Source organism: Anolis carolinensis, chromosome 1, assembly GCF_035594765.1.
Source record: "Anolis carolinensis isolate JA03-04 chromosome 1, rAnoCar3.1.pri, whole genome shotgun sequence".
Lineage (NCBI taxonomy): Eukaryota > Metazoa > Chordata > Lepidosauria > Squamata > Dactyloidae > Anolis > Anolis carolinensis.
The window spans coordinates 258,248,445-258,269,695 of NC_085841.1; the positions used below are offsets into that span (position 1 = coordinate 258,248,445).

General features: G+C 42.8%; 1 protein-coding gene across 8 annotated transcripts in view; it reads right to left on the reverse strand.

Moving 5' to 3' along the window:
- syt7 (synaptotagmin 7) overlaps positions 1–21,251 on the reverse strand; it is a 297,131-nt gene that overhangs the window by 65,721 nt on the left and 210,159 nt on the right. For 2 of the 8 annotated variants that reach the window (XM_008115862.2, XM_008115861.2), the window contains exons 4-6: positions 19,178–19,309; positions 17,797–18,012; positions 9,496–9,858 (exon numbers count right to left, since the gene is read on the reverse strand). The exons of 1 other annotated variant lie outside the window; for it this stretch is intronic. In XM_008115862.2, the coding sequence (XP_008114069.1) occupies positions 9,496–9,858; positions 17,797–18,012; positions 19,178–19,309 (711 nt within the window). Of the gene's footprint in view, positions 1–9,495; positions 11,044–17,796; positions 18,013–19,177; positions 19,310–21,251 lie in introns of those variants that run through there. 5 more of the 8 variants (XM_008115863.2, XM_008115866.2, XM_008115864.2 and 2 more) reach the window with 5 other exon arrangements.

A 21,251-nucleotide genomic window follows, 5' to 3' on the forward strand; every position in this document is an offset into this window, starting at 1 on the left:
CAATTATAGCAACACGATAGTGCTGCTTTTCGGTTGTGTGTGTGTGTGTGTGTGTGGGGGGGGGGGTCTAGCAGGTAAGAGTCATACATCCAGAATGATGGTTCCTTTGACTGATCACCTTATTCTAGAAGAATATAATATTATCCCTTAAAAATTCTAAGTTTGAAAAAATAAGTCCTACTTGTCTGCAGGGGAAAACAAGCAGACTGAAGCCTGTGAGACTAGTATTTTATTACTGAGAATGGGTCTTTGCACATGTGAATGATATCTGCCAAAGGAGAAGCACAAGAGCTTACAAACAAGTATATTTCCAAAGCAATTGCCCACCTTTAATCTGGGAAGAGACAGCATGGGGCTGACCAGACTTAAGAACATAAGTAGACCTGTGCTGACTCAGACCAAAGGTCTTTAGTGTGCCAACACCCAGATGCTTGTGAGATGCCCACAAGCAGGACAGGAGTGCAACTGGTTTCTTTGACTGTTATGTCCTAGCAACTGGTGTTTGGAAGCAGACTGCCTTTAATACATAGTCAAATTGGTGTATCTAATTTAAACTATTTGAGGGTCAAGCCTTAAGGCAAGGGTGTGTATGCAGTCTTTCACATGCTGTTGCATTACAACTCCCTGAAAATCCAGCCACTATAGCCAATAGCGGGAAATACTGGGGACAGAAATCCAACATCAGGTTGCAGCAGTGTATCTCCACTGAAAAAATAGAGAGATCAACTCTAGCAGATTTTACAGTAGCCACATGTTCCTGGATACAACAGACAAGGTAATCAGAAGATGCCTCAAGGAACTCATGTGTGTACAGCCAAATAAGAGAGAAAGTGGGAAAGGTTTCAGATAAACTGCTATGTATATTGTGTTTTTTATAAGCATACATCCATAAGTATGACTTCCAAAATAGAAATCCTAAGAAAGTTGGAGGCTAGAGAAAGATTTAAAAAATCATCCATGGATGCATTTTAGAAGACTTCAAGTCATCTAGAGCAGTGGTTCTCAACTTGTGGGTCCCCAGGTGTTTTGGCCTACAACTCCCAGAAATCCTAGTCAGTTTACCAGCTGTTAGGATTTCTGGGAGTTGAAGGCCAACAACATCTGGGGACCCCAGGTTGAGAACCACTGATCTAGAGCAAAGCTTCTTAAACTATTTCCGCTTGCAATCCTTTTCCACCTGAGAAATTCTTACATGATGTCAGATATACATACATATATAAAATAGATATAAAATCAAGCGTTTACTGAAAGTAAATCAGCATTTGCAAGTCTTGCTAAACAAACTGATTTTTCCCTTTCTATGAAATACAACTTAAGCATTTTCTGCAGAGTTCACTGCAAACGCTGCATGTTGTTGCCAATAGATTTCTGTAAATGGGTGGTGTTCAGAAATGTTCTAGTGTTGCCATATTTTTCGGGACCCCAACACTGAGCTAAGGGGTCGGGACGCACAGTTTAAGAAGCAAATATCTAAATAATGTTTAATTTTTTTTTACTTTGAACCTCCATGCATTGTTTAATTTTGCACGTGCATACTTCTAGTTTTGAATTTTAAAATTTGCTGAAATATGTCCAACTACTATTTTTTGTGATGTATGACTGTTCTCCCAATATTATTTATACCTCTGATATCACATTTTATGTTAAAGAAGTAATGGCTAGGAACATATGTATTTCGTTAACTGAAATATTCTTGTGTGTTGCTCATGCTTATCTGTGTGTCTTTAAACACAGACAAACATGGCAAAACACAATGTTCACCTTGGAAAACCAGAAGGTTGTTAATTACTTGTTCTATTTTATGACAGTTATGCATTCTAAAAGGGTGGCCTAAATACCGTGAAAGCACCAGAATAACTGCTAGTCCTAAAAGTTAAGCAGGGTCAAGACTGGTTAGTACTTGGATGGGAGGCACAGTAGGCTACATTTCCAAGAAAGGCAATGACAAAACCACCTAAGAAAACATTTTGAAAATCATGCAGTTGCCATGTTTCAGAAAGCAACTTGAAAAATATATGAATATATACACGCAGGCATAGATTCTGAAAGTACTCCTGTTGATGTGGCAGTTAGTTTCTATTCTGTCTATTGATATTAAAGGAATGGGTGGAGAAACATGCCACTTGAGATCAGGCATAACTGTAATTTCTTTGTCTTGAAAGTTGCACTCTGGATTCTAGGATTTGGTCACTAGCCTTTGTTCCAGACACCCACTGCTGGTGCTTTTTATAACTCTGTAACACTTTAAAAAGTGGTTACAGGGAGGGAGAGCTGTGATCATTGCTTCTGAGATTGTACGTTTTCACCAATCGAATCCTTCATGGTACTTTCAGCAGATGACATAGCCATGTTACTTCAGCCTTCCACAGAGCCAATGGTTGATAAATACATGTCTATTAAAATGCAAGGAGTAATGTGAAAACAAGATTATTTTTTTAAAAAGCACAAAGCTAATGGATTTTCTGTGAGTGTGAGGGGTGATGGGACTAAATGGCAGTAGCTTCTTGAGAAGGAACAACAATTAGGCTGATCAGCTTGTTCTTGTTCAGTGGGTACTTTCCTCCTTATCTCCCAACCAATTAAGGATGGAATAAGCAAACACAGATGTCCGCAATCCTCAAGAGATCAAGTGAGCTTCATCTATAAATCAGGAAGCAATGTGAAGGAGAAAAGTGGCCTAAGAAACTGCATATAGAGTACAGACATATTTCCATTTTAAACTTATTCAGTGGCGTGGGAAGACTCAACAAGAAAGTCTAGAATTATAGAAAACGTGATATATTAATAGAATGCAGCTGTTTCTGAGACAAAATGAGAGGAATGTGTAAGTTGTCAAGTCCTACATAAAAGGCAGAGCAGTGTGTCTACACAAGCTGTCCTGCCACTGATCGTCCTGCACAACCTAAACTCTTGAGGGCTGAAGACAGGCAATTGATTTTGAACAATGTTTATTTTCCACGTTTCCAGGGCATAGGTTTCAAGATCCCTCAAAGCCAGAAAGTCAGGAGATAGGTGGCTGGGAGCCGACCACCTCCATCTCCCATTGAGTTGTGCCTGCTGCTTCTCTATCGACCTTGTCACACGGTCGTGCTTTGTCAGGGAGCATGGGGAACCCAGCGCCTCATGCCCCCGCATCACCCAGCTCCAGCTGAGGGCGATCCATGGGGGGGAAGCGTGGAGTGCACGTGGAGCATTCAGCTTCCACCCATGGATTCCAATGGCAACATGGGAAGCCTCCCATGTTGCCATGGCAGTGGTATGTGCTGGCTCCACCTTGCTTCACACATGGAGTCCGCCGGTGTCGTTAGATGGGAGTTGGCAGGCTCTGTGGGTGACCTTGGGTAAACTGCCGCATGGTGCCGATTTTAGCCCTTTGTCATATGTGAGTGCAGAGTGTCAAACTGCTTGCAACACAGTGTGTTGTGCCAGCAGCTTGCACCTTTAAGAGTCAGGTCTAAGACAACAACTCCCATAATCCCAGAATGAACTGGGCAATTGTGGGACTTGTCGCATAAAAAGGAATAATTCCAAGTTCTAAACTGGTGTGTGGCATATTGGTACAAAACAGAGAAAACACATTCAGGGCCCTTCCAGACAGGCCAAAACTCCAGGAGAAATTGGGATGGAGGCCAAGCAGCTGCCCTAAACCCCATGCTTTTGCAGGAGTGGTGTCTAGATACTCACTCCTCCTGGCACTGCGAGCTTTCCCCTCCTTTCTCCCCTGCAAGTCTCCCTCCATCCCCCTACCTAAGGAGGGCTTTGGGTGGGGGAGGGGGGATTTCTCCTCCAAGGATCCCTGTTGGTTCTTTGAGGAAGATGAACGAGAGGCACTGGATTCAGGCCTGCATGGAAGGCTTTCTTGGTGAGTTGAGAGGGAAATGGGGGGCAGGAGGGAGTCCAGACACGTGTTTTCCATGCCTGCAAGTTTACACAGGCATGGAAAAGTGTGTGTTTCTCAGGAGGACTTGGGTTTAAAGAGCAGCTTTTAAACACATTTTTCCAGCCTTTAACCCAATTTCTCCTGATTCCTACTGCATTTTAGCTAAACATTGTTTAGACACCCCCTTTTAACCCAATTTAACCTGGATAGTAATCAGGGCCGTAGCCAGAAAAAAATTTCGGGGGGGGGGGGGGGTGTTGAAAACTTTTGGGGGGAGGTAACCCCTAACACCCCCCCCCCCACACCCAGCTACAGGCCTGTCAATATTTGCTTGAGATAGTGCTTGTAGTTCTGGAGGTACTCTTAATTTTTTGCATCTTATAGACTTAGAATGGGGATTTGGTTAACCAGTTAAAATTCATGAGTAAACCAGTTTTTTTAAAACTGAAAAATTGGGGGGGTTGAACCGCTACCCCCCCCCCCCCCCCACAGGCCTGGTTGTAATGCATATGTAGAAGGGCTCACAGATGACTCGCTTTGACAACAACAAATTCTTGCTTGTCTATAAATTTTTTAAATTGGAAGAAGAAACTATCCCAGGACGAAATCCAAAATCTACGCAGAAGTGTTTCTACAGAGTGGGGGAAATAAGGTCTCATCCCCCCAAAGAATTCTGTAGCCCCCATTAATTTTTCTTCAATCCCCAAATTTCTGTCACGTGAGAGCACAGGACACTGAAAATTGTTCACACCTAGAACTTTTTATATATGCTGCGTGTTCCCCTTCTCTTGGAAACTTTGCCTGTTCCTCTTTTCCAAACACCCAAACTGTATTTCTAAATGCTTCGCTGAAGTTTTAACTTACAGCAATGCTAATATTTGAAGATTGAAGAAAAATTAATTAACTGTAGCAAGACAGAATTTTTATGTTGTGGGAGAATTCTGATAACCATATTCTTGAATCCAGCTCAGTGGAACCAGAGTGTTTCCAACCTTCAATGGTTACTTTTTTTAGATGAACATTTGCATGGGCATGCTGGGAACTGTAGTAAAAACGTAACTTTCCCAAGTTCAGAAACACACTGGCTGTGCTTGGCAAGACTAAGAGGCACTTTATCTTTCACCCCAAATAACACCTACCAGAGCCGACCCAAAGTTGTAGCCCAAAGAGGTAGGTAATTTTTCCAAGCTTTGCTCCCCCAAACTCAAACTCAATTTCTGAGGAGCCAGATATTGAGAGCACCATGAATATGGAACACTGCCCAGAAGGAGAACCATTGCTATCTCCGGTAAGTGTATTAAGGCATGTCTTCGAAGCAGTTATTAAAACAGAGCTGGAAGGAATTGCATCTAGTCCTTGTTCTGACAAGTCCCTGCCAAGCTGTTCTCTGCATACCTCCAAGGAATATGATCGTACAACCTCCATAAACAGTCACTGTTCCCTGCTCAGCTTACAGTTCAAGACAATACCCATGTTTTTCCTAAACATTTCCTACAAATAAAATCCACTGCATATTATCCAGTCTTCGTTGACTCCGATTTCCCCCACTACTTCTGACAGTCTTTCAAACAAATTTCCCAATCTCCCTAATCTTCTTTTCATTAGGCTAAATATATCAAGCGCCTTCAGCCTTTCCTCATATGATCTGCTACTCTCCTCAGAGCCATAGCTTTCTTTGGAGCTGTTTCTAATTTCTGTGTCACACAGATGCCATGGGCACAATAGCCACTAGACAGGCATTACTGCATCATTGTATGCCCACTGTGTTTAATTCTTAAGTGCATATATGGCATTGGCCATAGACTACAACATTTTCTGACCATTGGTTCCAGTGAGCCTACTTAGGAGCTGTTGTTTCACATATGACCAAACATGCTTACTTTCTCATCACCAAAATTAAAAGAATGGCAGCACCACTTATACACAAAAACATATCTCAACTGCACTAAAACGATATGTAGGTTGTAAGCCTGAGGGCAAATTAACATTTTGTAAGCTGCTCCAAGTGCTTTTGTGGCTGAAGTGTGGAGTACAAATTATATAAAGAAAAAAAGTTTTATACCCAATTTAAGGAAAGCGCCTTAAGTGTATATTTAAACATATAATTATGTATATTTTTAATGTATATTTTTAATTTTATTGTAATTTTTAATCTTGATGGATTTTTAAAATTTGATGGAAACTGTTTTTCTTTTATGTGTATGTTTATATTGTAAGCCGCCCTGAGTCCCCTGATGGGTGAGAAGGGCGGGGTAGAAGTGATGTAATAAAAAAAAAAAATACCAGTGGTGCAGGTGACCTCTATGGCAATGGAATAGTGAAACTACTCTGAGGTTTGTTATTGTGTCTTCAACTTTATCACAGGGTTTTCTCAGTATGTTTTTTACAGAGAGGGTTTACCACTGTCTTCTTCTGAGGCTGGGAGAGTGTGACTTGCCCAAGGCCCCCAGTAAGTTATCGGGGGCAAGTAGGGATTTTAACCCTGTTCTTAGTATCCTAGTCTCAAACTCAAACCACTACATCATGTTGGTTTCACTCTGGGTTTTATTCTGGCCTTTAAACATGTAGTTCATGGTTCTGAACCAATTTTGATTGTTCCTCTAAAGCAGTGGTGTCAAACTTGTGGCTCTCCAGGTGTTTTGGACTTCAGATCCCAGAATTCCTAACCATTAGACAAGCTGGCTAGGACTTCTAGGAGTTGGAGGCCCAAACACCTGGAGGATCACAAGTTTGACACCTTTGTGCTAAAGTTTGGGTGGAAACTTGCAGTGCTATACCTCAACAGACATAGAAGTCAGTGCCACTCCCAAAAGATTTCATTCAAGGTCTATTAGGCATTGTTGCGTTGGCTTGATCCACTATTGCTTTGTGCATATGGATTTCTTTGATCTCAGGTGCTCTTAAACAACAGAAAAATAGTTTGAATTTGCATGTGCACTGCGCTAAGGTGACATGAGTCTCCGAAGAGTCTAAAAGTGTATAAACAAACAACAACAGCAATCTGATGAAACCATTTGAAAACTCCAGATCTTTTACAGACCTAGGAGATAACGGATTCCTAAGTCCACATGCTGGTTATCTGTTGCTGAACACTTCCATCCCTATCCCTTTCAGGAACTTATGTATGCTCTTCTCATTTTTCTTCAAAAGAATCTAAAGACATGAAGGTGCTGAGGACCTTTCACTTCAAGTGAAACACCAAGGCCTCCCAGCTTTCTGCATTGTGAAGTCAATATGACATAATAATAATAATAATAATAATAATAATAATAATAATAATAATTGTATTTCTTACTTGCCACTCCTTGTGGCTTGAGGCAGGTTACAGCATAGTTAAAATACATAAACATTGTAAACATTCTATAAATACACATATTAAAATGTATTTCTATTGAAGATACATATTAAAGGATGTTTCTAAGGGATTCTACCTCTCATGTACTCAAGGGGGCAAAATCCACTTGAGATGTCATTCCAATTAAAAGGCAGACAAAGAAGGAGTTAATTAAAAGGAGACAAAACTCCTATACGCTTTGAAAATGAGTTTGCTCTTGGCACTGGAAATTACAGTTTCTTGGCACAACCTGTTAGCAATATACCATCTACCTACGTGTTGTTCTGGTTTCAAAAGCTGTTCATTTTTACTGTATTCCACGAGCATTTAAATCTAACCTTTTTGTCAGATATATTCACTGGCTTGAGTTTCTTCAGTATTTCTCATGAGTTGGTGGACAAATGGTTTTATAGAAGAGTTGGCTGGAGCCAAGGGACAAAAGCTTGGAAAGGATGTTAGAGCCTTTACTGATCCCACAATTATGCTAAATTTTATAGAGTCTCACATCTCCCAACATTTTACAGATAGAAAAGCAGGACACAAGGAGCCAAATAACATCTGGTCAAGATAGAAAAGTTATTAATGAGGTAGAACATATAAGCTAGGAAAGGATGTGGCAGTCTGCTTTTGCCTGAGCCTACAGAGAAGGCCAACACTCTCCTCTTACCGAGTTTGGTGAGTGTAAACTACTTTTGCAATCTGAACTTGGCTGCCAGCAAACTGATATAAACTGGGGACAAAGGAGGGAAGTAGAAAGAAGAAAGAGAAACTGGAACATTTTAAAATCAACTGAAAAAATCGGAGGGCAGAGGATTAATTGGACTGCCTCTGACCCCCCCCCCCCCCACACACACACACATTTATGACGAATAATGTACTTCCTGGGGCATCAGTAAATCATATCCTCTACTTTTTACGTACTATTAAGCTTAAGTGGCTAACTGGAAAAATTATTGCACGCCTGGGAAAATATTGGCCAACATTAAGGCAAAAGAATGCACAATAAACCTCCCATTGCTCCAAAGGAAGAATGTGACAATGTTACACTCTGAGATAAGGCGACAGCACAGGCGTCAGATTAGCCCCTGGTGCTTGGAATTTAGAAGCTGTCACCAACAGGGAAAGCATTTAAAACAGATTAAAAACCACACACTTCAAACCACTCTGACAAAGCTGCCTTTATAGATCACAGCAAGGAGGTCTTGAAGGGCTGATAGGCAGGGATTTCATGGGCAAAAAGTCCAAACCCCCTGTTTGTAAAAGGGTGGTGGTGGAAAAGTCACCTCGAGTGTTTGTCAAGATTTGGAGTAATGTAAAGAAAACTTCACGGCAAGGAAAGAGAAGAAAAATATTTTCTTAAGAGCTATGAGGTAGCTTTATGCCAAAGAGGTAACATTAGTAATCTCAACAATGCAATGAGTTACTTTGCAGACAAATTGGGTTCATGTTTCACTATGAAGTTCATAGAACATCTACATGTCCACCATTCAAAGTTTCCATTTGAAAACTGGGAGAAAAGATATCATCATGCCACTGTTGCTCAACTGATGCTGAAACCTACATCCCATGGGTACAAGAAACCATCAATGTGTCATGGGCTAGAGGAAATTAGAAGGTCATATAATAAAGTCCTTATACAAACCCAGGTTCCTCATGCTGTGAAGATCCCCAAAGGACATCATTCTAAATGCACTGTGCCAAAAGCTGAAACAACATGTGTCTATTTTGTGCACAGGGAGTGAGGGTGGGATGACTGTAGGGCATAAGCACATTTTTAAAAATCAAAAAGCTTACTTCTATAAGGGGTAACAACCAAGAGTTAAGTTAACAGGAGAGAGTCAGTATTGCTTTAGTTGGAAATCCAATTGTAACTTAGAAAACTGAGCAACACAATGAATTTAACACCTAGATTTTTTTCTGGACAGAAAGACACTGGAAGAGGTTTTCCTTGTACTGAGAAAGTGATCTCTGTTCTTCATGTTAAAGGATAAATTCCTGAAGCAGGGAAATTTACAGAGAAGAGATAGATGCCTTCTACTGGCAAAGGACACACAGAGTAGTGAGCAGAATGCTGACTTTGCGATGCTAGTAGTTGTACAGTGGGAGCTCCCCACATCATATAACCTTCTGCCTCCCTCAAAGGTATCGACTATCTGCCGTCCCATTGACACTTACCTAACAGACTGACAGACAAGTGCAAGACACGCACACACACACACACACACACACACACACACAAAGAAAGAAAGGAAGAGGGCAAAAAGAGTGAGGAAAAACTTACAGAAAAGACTTCATATCCAAGCCTCGATTCCGAATCTGCCCCACCATATGGTCCCAGCTCCCGGGGTTGGAGCGGCTACGGCCGCCAGCTGTCCTTTGCTTGGAGCCAGCGGTGGTCCCTTGCCGTGACTGCCCACTCCGACAGCCCCGGGGGTTGCCACTGGTGGAGCTGGAGTGGGACTGGAGGTGACCCAGGCTCTGGCTGGTGGTGGGCTGGCTGTGGTTGGGTTTCTGGTGCTGGCTGAGTGGCTGTTGGAGACTCTGCTGGCGCAACAGAGTGCGCGGGCGCTGGCATTTCGGGTCTCCTGCTGAGGTGGGGATATACTCAAGGGTAGTGGCTGTGGACAGGGTGGAATCCTCAAAACTTAGGGAGGTGAAGGGCAAGGGAAAAGAGAGAAAGGAGGAGAAGAAGGTAAAGGGACAAAATTGGAGGAAGGAAAAGCAGAGAGTTAGAGAGAAGATGCCCCAACACAGCACTCTCTCTGCCAGGCACCTTCGAAAGCCACAGACCGTCTTGCGGGGTTGCAACTCCATCTCTGTTTCTCTAGCAGCATCCAGCCCCTGCCCTGTGGGCATGTTGTTTTGGTTTTGCTTGGCCTTCTCGACCCTCTGAAAGTCTCCGGTCCTTGAGCTCAGAGTGTGGACTACTTGTGAAGTGACTTCTCTCGTTCCTCTTCTCCTTAGTTTGTAAGGGGACCTTGGGATGCCAACCTTCCTTTCAGAACTAATTAGGCTGCTTTGTGAAGGTAAAATCCCCTGGTGCCTGTCCTCCTCCTCCTGCTACTGCTGCAGCCTCCATCACCTGTGTAACATGTGGCATGTCCAAAACCCCGTTTCCCCATTAACAGGGTCTGAATTGGGACATCTCACCAAAGGAGTACTGGGATTAGGAAAAATTCTTACATATCTTGGGAATGGATCCACAGAAATGCATGCCCAAACTGGTGGGATGTGCCAGAATTGCATCTCCTCCCCCAAATTCTTTCTCCTCAGTAGGTTGTGCCACCTTTCTATTCCTGTCCTGAGTTTAGTAGCACTGTTCTCCAGGGCACATAATTATACAATTATATGTGTCACTCTTTCTAGGCAGATTTCTGTCCCATTAACAATTGCATGATAGTCAGAAATACAATTGCTGTAGTTTTCCATGCTACTTCATGCCAAACTACAGTTGTTGCTTTTTTTTTTTTTTTTTTTGCTATATATCATGTACAGTGGAAAGACACAGAAACCTGCTTGAAAAGCAAGATAGCAGCCAGGGAGCTAAAGCAACCATATAAATCATGTCAATAGGGGTTTTCTTGATCTGGTATAGGTGTCCTCTCAGTATTAATTTTCCTAAAAAAACTGCTTATCGTTTCCTCAAAAGGAAAACCCATCTTCATTGAAATTTGGGGATCTATTAAAAAAAGACTTTGATTTAGGAATAGTTATTGACCTGTGTTTTTATACATGGGACACTGCTAAAAGCTCTCTGTGTGTACATGCACATGTATGTATGTATATGAATAAAAATAAAGAAAAGACTGTGGTACAGAGGTGTTGATTTTCCCTCCCACCCACCCTCTGTTTCCCCTCTCCATATAACCAACCTTCTAATTTATCTGCCTAGCCTCAACTATGGTCTCAAACCTAAAATTAGGAAAGAAGAATTTGGGTTAAGGGTTGCACGGTACTGTGTGTATGTGAGAAATAAAAGATTCGGCATACTGTCCTGCAACCAGCTGTCTAAAGGATAGCTAAGGGGAGATGAAGCCATTTCACCCTCCAAATAAGAATTCTTCCTGTTGAGACAATCCACAAATGTCTACAATTGCAGTACTTTACAACTCCAGCTAAGTATTTAGAAATACACCTGAGGTATCCAAAGGAAAGGCACAGTTACTATGAACACAGCAAATATAGTAGGATAGGTGTGAATTATTTTCATGTCTTGCTCTTTGCAATGCTAGAAATTTGGGGACTGAAGGGAAACTTCATGTTATTTTGGAGGCCCATGCTCTCATTTGTCCCCACCGTAGTCGCACCTCTGCAGTGGTGTCTCTACTTTAATGGGATTGTGCTGTCACCTTGATCCGAGTGCAACACATCTCCAGAGTTAGAAAAGCTGTCCCCAGGTTTCCTTATGGTCCTTTAATTATTGGGGCTATTGTGTATACTGCACAGGAATAAATCTGCAGCCAAGCACCACTCCCTCGTGGACGTGGCGATATGTACCCTCATTAAGTATATACCTTAAAATGTAACTATTCAAGTGCATGTCACAGGCTAGGTCCACGTGACACACAAACATCTGCATGGAGTCCAGATGCTGCAAGTCAGTTGGGAATTAGAGAGTGGAAGGAGTAAAAGGGGAGAATGTAAGGGTAGATATATTTATTTTATTAATATCCCATCTTTCTCCTAAATCAGATTCAAAGTGGTGCACAATAAACAAACAAAGTTGGCATCCCATAGAAGGTAAATGTTTCTTGTGGAGGGAAATGGAACGAGAAAGTGTCAGACGGGGAAAAGTTGAGCATTCCCTCACCTTGCCTTTCACATGCCATGAATTCCTTCTTTTAATTTGTTTTTATAGAAACACAGATACAAAATGGTAATAAGTCTCTAATATGTACATTAGTGTAAAATGTGTTGTGAGGCCATTAGCTGAAAAGACAAGAGGCATTAATTAGGAATGGGTGTAACATACAGAGCTTGGAAATGCCTACATCCTGGAATCCCTCAGAATTATGAGTGTTATAGCCTGAAAAGGAAATTTCCCAAGCCCTGGTAATATATGTTATATGTAAAATGGCTATATATTTGTACATGAGAATGTGTGAGAGAACTTTTGTGGTCATTAGTCTGTAAACAGAGAGACACGAGACAGAACATCTAGCTCAAAAAGACAATGCAGTGGGCTTTCCTGATCCATAGGCTCCCAATCCACAGTTTCAACAAACCGTGGATCATCGCAGTCCATATCTAAAATGTTAGCAATGTGCAAATGGATGCACCAATGCGGATGCACACACGCGTCACCATTTAATAATATGGAGTGTGACCATCCATGGTTTTTTGCCATCTGCAAAGGGATCCTGAAAACGAATTCCCACAGAACCAGAGGGCCCACTGTACACAAAGTGCAGATCACTGTCAAAAGACATGACATAGAGCCTCATAGCTGACCACACAAAGCAGGTGGCTGAGCACATTATCAAACATACTATGCAGGTAACAGCTACCCCTTCAGCCAAAGACAGGAGAAGAACAAATGTGGCCCTTTATATTATTGAATGGAAAAAATTAAAAATAACCAACCAAACAGGAGGAAACATGCAGACAGGTTGAGTTTGGGTGGAGACAGGGGAAGCCATGGCCAGGGCTGTTCAATTTTGGCTAAGTCTGCAATTGCAAAATATGATGAAAGATGACGAGGCAGCAGGGATTTAAATTCTAGAAAAAAAATAAATGTTGGAAAAGTGGCAAACTGTCTTATACTGGTCTTCCCATTGGCCCAAGTAACACTGTCTCCATTGACTGCCAGCAGCTATGGAGGGTTTCAGGCAGAGTTATCTCTCCAGCCTGAATTGGAGACAACAGGAATGGGATGAAACCTGAGATTTACTGCATACAAACCACATGTTCCCTTTTCTTCATTTATTTAGAGAGCCTTATATTTGTTTAACTATAAGTAAAAATTGCAGAGGCCTTGTTTTGGCCTCCCATCATCTTCCCATTGCCTCTTTTTGGTCTCTTCATGTTTCTCTTGTTATCTGGATTCTAAATCTTTGTATACTTTCTTTACAAAATAGATTCTGTTTTTCTACCATATATAATTTTGTTTTCTTTCTTTTTAGAGGGCTATTACTGAAAGCCCCTTCATGAACAGCCCTGCTTACAGATAAGCTTAGAGATGAAGACTGAAAATGTGCTGGGTGGGGCATGGAGGAAACATAACATGGCATATACGACAGGCTGAGAAAGCAAGCGATTGAAGGCATAACTGTGAATATTATGAAGGCTGCATTTGGGCAAACTCCGGAAGGACTTGGCTGGCCACAATCTCAGAGGAGGATGGCCAATTGCTGAGGCAGACAGATGGACAGGTGACGGGAGAGAGGTGCATAGTTGGCTCATCAACCCACCAACCTCCTCAATTCTCCCCAAGGGATGAGCATGAGCAGGACTCTCTTAAGCAGCAGCCAGATGGGGCTGGGAGCCATAGATTACTCACAGGCCAATTTGTATAAAAATATATCAAGGTTCTTAAGCTTAACCAAGGAAGCATGGAAGCCAGGTTCTCATAGCAGAAGGGTTCTAACATCCCTTACTTGCTGCTGGCCTGGCCTGAAAGCCACCTTTACCAGAAGCAGGAAAAAATGCTGATGCCAGAAGTTTACAATGGCAAAGTAGTTGTATCTTCTTGAATAGTATAAAGAAGAGTAGGAGAGAAAGAGAGAGAGAGAGAGAGAGAGAGAGAGAGAGAGAGAGAGAGAGAGGAAGAAAGAGAGAGAGAGGAGGGAGAGGGAAATAAAGGTTTAGCTAAAGAGAAAGAGAGAAGAGGGATTGTGCAAGATCTGTATAAACAGAACCCCATTCTCTGCCTCACCCATTTTTCTGCCTTCAGGTGTATTCAGGAATTCACCTGTAACCAAGAAGCCTGCTTATAGATCATGTTCTGATCCCCAAAGCCCAGCCACTGCTTTCTCCACACACAGTGACCTCATTTCGGCTTTCTATCAAATCCTAAATTAGTCCAATTTTCAACCTCTCAGTCACAGGAAACTAAAATTGGTTCCTCTAGGCCTGGAGCCAGAAGAATATATAAATTTCTATCAAGAGTAATTGCTGTGCGGGAAGCAGTCCCAGTGCTGTAAGGGGCTGTACCAGCTACACCTGGCCTGCTAGGACATCTGCAGGTAGTACCTTCTCCCACCTCCAGCTCTCACCACACAGGACCACTGTGCAAGCAGATGACGAAGGGCATCTTGGCCAGACAGACACAGCAAAGGAGCGCTCTATCACAAGGACAGACATGCCAGAGATACAGGGACAATTGGCCACAAGACTCTTTGTGCTGATGAAAGACGTTGGACACATGTGGTTTGTTGTTGTGTGCCTTTGCGTCATTTCTGACTTAGAGTGACCCAAAGGCAAATCTAAAACAGTTTTCTTGGCAAGAGTTTTCAGAAGGGGGGTTGTCTTTGTTTTCCTCTATGCCTGAGATTGTGTATTTGCCAAAGGCGATCCAGTGGATTTCCATGGCTGATTGAGAACTCAAACCCTGATCTCCAGAGTCAGAGTCCGTCATTCAAATCATGACATCACACTCGCACTCCAGACAAGTATATTCCATTGGAAACATTATTTAATCAAGAAATGCATCAAAACCAAATGTTAATTTTAAATGTTAAAAAATTAAATATGCAGCTGTATGTTTACATTATCTGCTTGAGCAAATGCTGTCATTTCTATCTTTTACATTCTTTACACAGCAACTGCTCAATAACATGGAATGTTCTTTTCTGGAAATATGAGGAGCAGATATTTCTTCACGTTTTATAGAGGAACAGGCCAGAGGAGTAAATGTGCGGTATAATGTACCTTGGACTGGAAAGTCTTTTGAGTGGCAAGTGTTGACAGATGTGAGTGAGGGACTCTTGAGGTGGGATTGAGGAAGCCCGGGAGAAAAGTTTCATTAGTTTCTGTCATAGGGGAAGTTGAAATGTTACACCATAGGAAATCTTGCTGAAATGCACACTCTGTGTTATTTTTTTAGAGGCCTTAATCAATAACAGTTATTTCCAAATATTCTAGACTTCTCCAAATATAAAAGGGCAGATCTGGGAAAAATTACAATGACAGCATGACCACAGGTTGCTGGGGTGATTAGTGGAGTTGTACTCCCAAGAAATACATTTTCCAAATTCTGCATGTAGGTGGGATGTTGGAATCCTGCTGGTGAGTCACTTTTTTGACCAGGATGAGGTGATGAAGGTGGTGATGGTAGTAACATTAGTAAAAGCCATCCCAGCCAGGATATAAATGCCATGCCAGCTCCTGAGTACAGAGGAGTCTACAGTCAGTATTATGCCACCTGATTGCAACAATTTTTGCTCCTGCTCTTGCCATCATGGCAGCAACTACTGCTGCTTTTTTTGTTGCATCCTCTGCCTTTTTTTTCATTGCAGCAGCAAATAAGATCTATCTAAATTAATTTGAACATCTGAAGAGAGATCGTGCACCTAGGGTGGATGTTCTTTCCCATCTCCTAGTGAGCATACAAGTTCATGTAAAGAAGAGACTATTTCAGAAATGCTGGTTATGCCTCTCCCCATTAAAAAAGAAAAAGGGCATGATCCTAGGGTACCTTTTTACTAAAACTAAGCAGGTCTGTCTTTGGCCAAAGCTTTATCGGAGACCAAACAGGAATTCTACATATACCACCTTGATTTCCATGGTGGTAGGATGGTGTTTAATTGTTATGAACTGTAAATAGTTTTCAAAACTGTAAAAAGAATATTTGTAGATTTGACCCTAAAGATCAGTTCAATAATTTCCTCACTGTTTTCACCAAAGCAATGCCCACAGCCAAATATATCATTGTTTTTGCCATGGAAAAATGGCACTGCATCTGGCTTGGTGAGAAACACCAAATCAAAACCCTGTTTCATGTGTTCTTTTCTCCAAATGCATCCATTATGAGTGGTCACTCCTTGCCTTGTGAGGACCTTTAGTAAAGTGCCCCTAAAGCCAGACTGAAGTGCATGGCGCCCTGGAGTTATTCCAAAAACAGAACCTCTTTTTTGTACACATATGACCTATTCTAGGATTACTAAGCAGCATACAAAATATTTATGATAACAAAGCCAAGAGTAACTGAGAATTAAGGAAATTTTTCCCCTTCAAACGCTGGTCCACTAGTCTGTTAATTGTCAGAGCAACTGTTCAAACCGAACCACTGACAATCCATCCCCAAGTATCCCCAAGTCCCGCTTTCCCTGACTCAGTCTCTGAACAGTCTTACATTGTCACACCTCATCACTATCAATTGCCCATTCCCTCTGGTTCCAATTCACATGATCATTGAGAGGGAGAGAGAGAATGAGGTGAGTGGAAACTGTTTCAGTCCTCCCCTTTCTTGCCATTTCCACTGTTTTGCACACTTGGAGTGGGCCAGTGGACAAGCAGAAACTGGTTTTAACCCAGATCCACAGTGCAAATCATCGGCCTTTGAGTCTCTAACAAAGGACAAAATATTGCAAGAGATTTCATCAGGGTAGCACCTTGGGTGTCAACTAAACAAATGGATTACTAGCCATTTACTTTGGCAGCAGATGTTTTGTGAAGCCACAAAGGACTGCCTATACACTGGGGTCAAAAAAAGAAGAAGCAAGAGGTGGCTTACAATTAGATCTGGCAACCTAACACAAGCTGAGTCTGCTTCTAAAAACCTCCCTGCAGACTTCTGCAGCTGAAGAAAAGGGATGGGATGAATTGCACACTAGAATTGTATATAGAGTGCTCTTTCAAATTGTCACTGTATGTTTGAAGCATCTAGCCGTGTGGCCAACAGTGGGATTTATTTGCAAAATCAGTTTCAGGTTTTAGTGTGAACTTTGAAGAAGCTATCAAAAGTACAGACCCCCCACCCCTAAAACAAGTTGAATACCACAGATCTCCTTGAAACATTCATCCCCCCGTTGACCTGGAAGCCATTCATTACTATCAAATCACTACTGCTCACAGACAGACAGGCCTTTAGTCTGGTACATAATGGTGACAAGCTCAACATTTTTCACAAGCAACCAATCCACCCAGAAACTACTTGGCCTACATCACCATTCCTTTGAGTTTTTAAGCTCTTCTCTTCTTTTATTTTTATCTTTTTCTCCCACTCATCCTCCTCTTCCATTCCTTTGCTTATTCCCTAAACTTACTGGCAAGTTTTGTACTTTGCTATGAGTAAAATCCAATTTCAGATGAAGAAATTATATGTTATTATGTTTATTATTTGCATGTATTTTGGATTATTTCAGAGTAAAATGATTGTGCATGCATGCGTTTAATACAATCTTCTGGCTTAGCTCCTGTGCTATTCCTAGTGATCCCACTCTACCAGAGCGTACACTTACAGCCTACTCCTCCCTGTTCTTCACGATTCTTCCATAAGGATAAAAGAAGCATTTAGGCTCCCACCACCCCTAGCTCCTTGCTACAGGGACTTTTGTGCCACATGTCCAGGTGAGTCCAATCCAAGAAGATACACTTGTTTATTCATTTGTTCATTCATTTGCTCACTCATTCACTCACTCACTTGGATAAGCTGAGCTTCCCTGCTGCTAGATGGCTCTGCACCATTTGCCATCGGCCTCTCCCCGCCTTCCCAATGCTGGGCTCGCTGTGGGCAGACACGCTGCTCTTCATGCCGTCCTCTCGGAGCTGTGGCCTCTCCCCATGGCGTCCTTCTCGCCCCCCTGCCAGCCCTGACGTGGCCGAGGCAGCCAGTTTTGCACCTGACAGCAATGAGCCACTGGGGCCAGTCAGAAAAGGGGGCGAGTGAGCAGTGGCAAGTGGCCGAGAGAAGGAGGCCAAGCAAAGAGGAGGAGAAGAGAAAGAGGGAGGGGCAGGGAGACAGAGAAAGAAAGAAGAGAGAGAGAGAAACAGACAAGGGGCAGACGGACAGACAGACAGAGAAAAAGAGAGACATCAGCACTGCAAAAGAAAAAGCCAAGGAGTGCCTTTGTCCCAGGCAAAGACAGCAGGCAGTCTTGGTTTGGTTGTGAGGTTATGATGGCAGCCAAAGTTACTTTACTCCATAGACAACGAAGGGTTGAACAATGGATAAGATAGTTAGGAGTGGCACTGTGCAGGCAAAGGGAAAAGAAAGCCATGTTAGTGAGAGAGCTTACCATTACTATCATCACCACACCGTGCAGATGCAGAGAATATGCTGAGAGGGTGACCAAAAACGGGCAACCCCGTCCTGTGCTGCAGAGAGGAGGGGGGCAGGTGTGGCAGGTGAAGAGGAGGAGAGCCAAAGGGACCAAGGGTGCAGGAAGGGAAAGGTGCCAGCCCTCTTAATAAGCTGCTTCAAGGCAGTGGTTCTCAACCTATTGGGAACACCACACCAGCCTGGTGGGCTGAAAACAGAAGCTGCCTCCTTCTCCAAGGTGACGACATTGCAGTGGCTTTTGGCTAGGCTCTACAAGGCATTGGCTGCATTGACCAGTGCTTACCACTGCTGGTTTTTTGATGGGTTGAAGTCTCCATGGACTTATGAGGCCCAGATACAAGAAAGGAAGCTAACCACACGATTGTGAAGTCCACTCCAATGGCTAATAGTCACTGGGTTGATCCAAAGTAACATTTAAGGACCAAAGTTTCAGCCACAGGGAACCCAAAGTACCAAATAGACTTCTTACCAGTAAAGTACATAGTAAAGAACCAGTGTATATGAAAGTAGTTGGGAACCACTGGATGAAAGGGTGGGAAAGGGGAAGGGAGAGGGAGGAAGGAAAGGCAGGAGGGGTTGCTCGTCTCCATGGACTAGCGTCCATGGGAAAGGGTGGAGTGTGTGGGAAGCGGGTGAAGGAGGGAAGGGGAGGAAAGTGAACGGGAAAGCAGGAAGTGGAAAGTGGAAATAAGGTGTGCATATACTCACTCTATATGATCAAATCAGTTAAAGAGAGACTCACTTGAGGGAAAGTCGTGGATCACCGTATGGGGCGTAAGGTGATATGTTTAGTATAAACTCCTTGGGAGGGTAGGAGCTCCATTTCTGCTGCACTGTGTTGTCATTGTTATTCCAAAAGTCTCTGTCTAGATCACTAGATCAGCCGGTGATGAAGGGAGAAAGAAAGAGAAAAAAGGGAAATACAAAGAGAAAGAATCTAAATTCCTGCAAGGGGAGGAAGGAGAAAAAAAAACTAATATGAGTGAGAGCGAGGTTAGAGTGGTGATTTCTCCTCCTGTGAAAGGTAAGCTCTGTGCCTCACACCCATGCATCTCTCTCTCACACACACATGCACACTTAAGCACAAACACACACACACACAGGGGGACAGGTGGGAGCAGGATTTAGAACTGGAGAAAGACAGGAGCAGGTACCTCCAGAAGCTGGTGAAGCAGAAGACTGAGTGAGAAAGAAAAAAAGAAAGGGAAAGAAAGAAAGACAGAGGGAGTGACAGAGAGAGTGACAGAGAGTGTGTGAAGTGCAGGTTAAAGAAATGTCAAGTCAGGTGGTCCTGCCCCTTGCCTTCTCACAGCTCCACATCATCTCTTAGGAAGGATGACCAAACCCAACAACTGGCTTTTTTCTCATCCTTTTCCTGACAACCTAATATGAAACTCCTATGGAAAAAAGTGCAATAGCACCTGGCACAATGGCAGCAGAGTTTTTAAAATTAGTAGGAATGTCTCTCCCAATCCTGAAATATCAGCTAGATCTACTACTATTACAGGGAGGATGAAGTTTCTTTTAACTGTTTGTATAGATATGTGTTTGAGACAAGACATAGACTGGGGGGAGTGGGAGGAGACACAGCAATAACACAACTAGCAGTGAAATATGGGGGTAAGGCTTATGGAGGGAGACAGTCTAAACTGTTTGGGTGAGATACTTGAGTACAATGTTACACAGGTTCTCTCCATCAAGTGCCTAACAGGGATAGTGGGGGTGGGGGGAAGGGGCACCTGTAAGCTTCTATAATAGGGGTACTGTGAATATGTTATAGATTTCATTGCATCCAGAGATTACACAAGCTCTTCCAAGTTCTGGATCCATTTTAGAGATAGAATTCAGCACCGTGGACAGCTCTAAATTGAAATAAGACGACGGGATGCTTGCCTTCAGGAAGAAACCCCCATCTAGGTTGAGGGATGCAGTGCGCCTCCGCATAGTTCTTCTGCTCCATTGTCCGGAAAGAGCTAAGGAAGAGTGTTTTGCCTCAGGTTGGAGGCTGTACACTGCAAAGTGTTCATTAAATAAGTCATACTGCTGTTCCGTGTGATCAGCTAGAGCCCAGCCGAACCATTCCCCACATGATCCATAGCACATGAAATCTGCAACAACAATGGCCTTTAACGTCAAGTGCTTTTCTGGAAAAATTATTAGAGACATCAAACGCTCCTTCCAGGCTACATGCTTGCACTCATCCCCTTTACTGCTCATTAACTGTCCTTGCCCTTCTCTGGCTCATGAAAGAAAAGACTTCCCACCAGCCCTTTCAGACAAATACAGAGAGGGGGATGAAAAGCCTGGGACAAAGGACAGCTGTGTTTCAGCAACAAACTCTGGACCCATTCGCAGCAGATAGAGGACATGAAGAAGAGTGCAGCTTCACCATGGTTGTGTCCCTGCTTGCCTGCATACTCCTTTCCACTTGTGCCCCTTGTTTGGGATCAAAGGCCTAAGAGGAGCCTTTGGCAAGACTACCACAAGACTGTGTGTGTGTGTGTGTGTTGGGGGGGGGCACTGATGCAACCTGATAGTACATGGATTAGATCATAAACTGTTCACTTTCTCCTCTGGAGCTCTTCCTCTGTCATCTAGTTCTGTAGAAAGGCCTTGGTACTGTTGTTTTAATGATGGTCTTGACTCTTCCTCAAGGCATAATCATCAGTAGCCATCAGTGAGACAAAATATCTGCAGTCTTCCAGTTTGAAAACATACCAGGGAGACAAGAGTCAGTGTAGCACATTTTTTGAACAAAGAATGCCATGTTGAAATTGTGCTTTCTGGTTCAGTTAAGGAATTTAGCTAATGGAAAC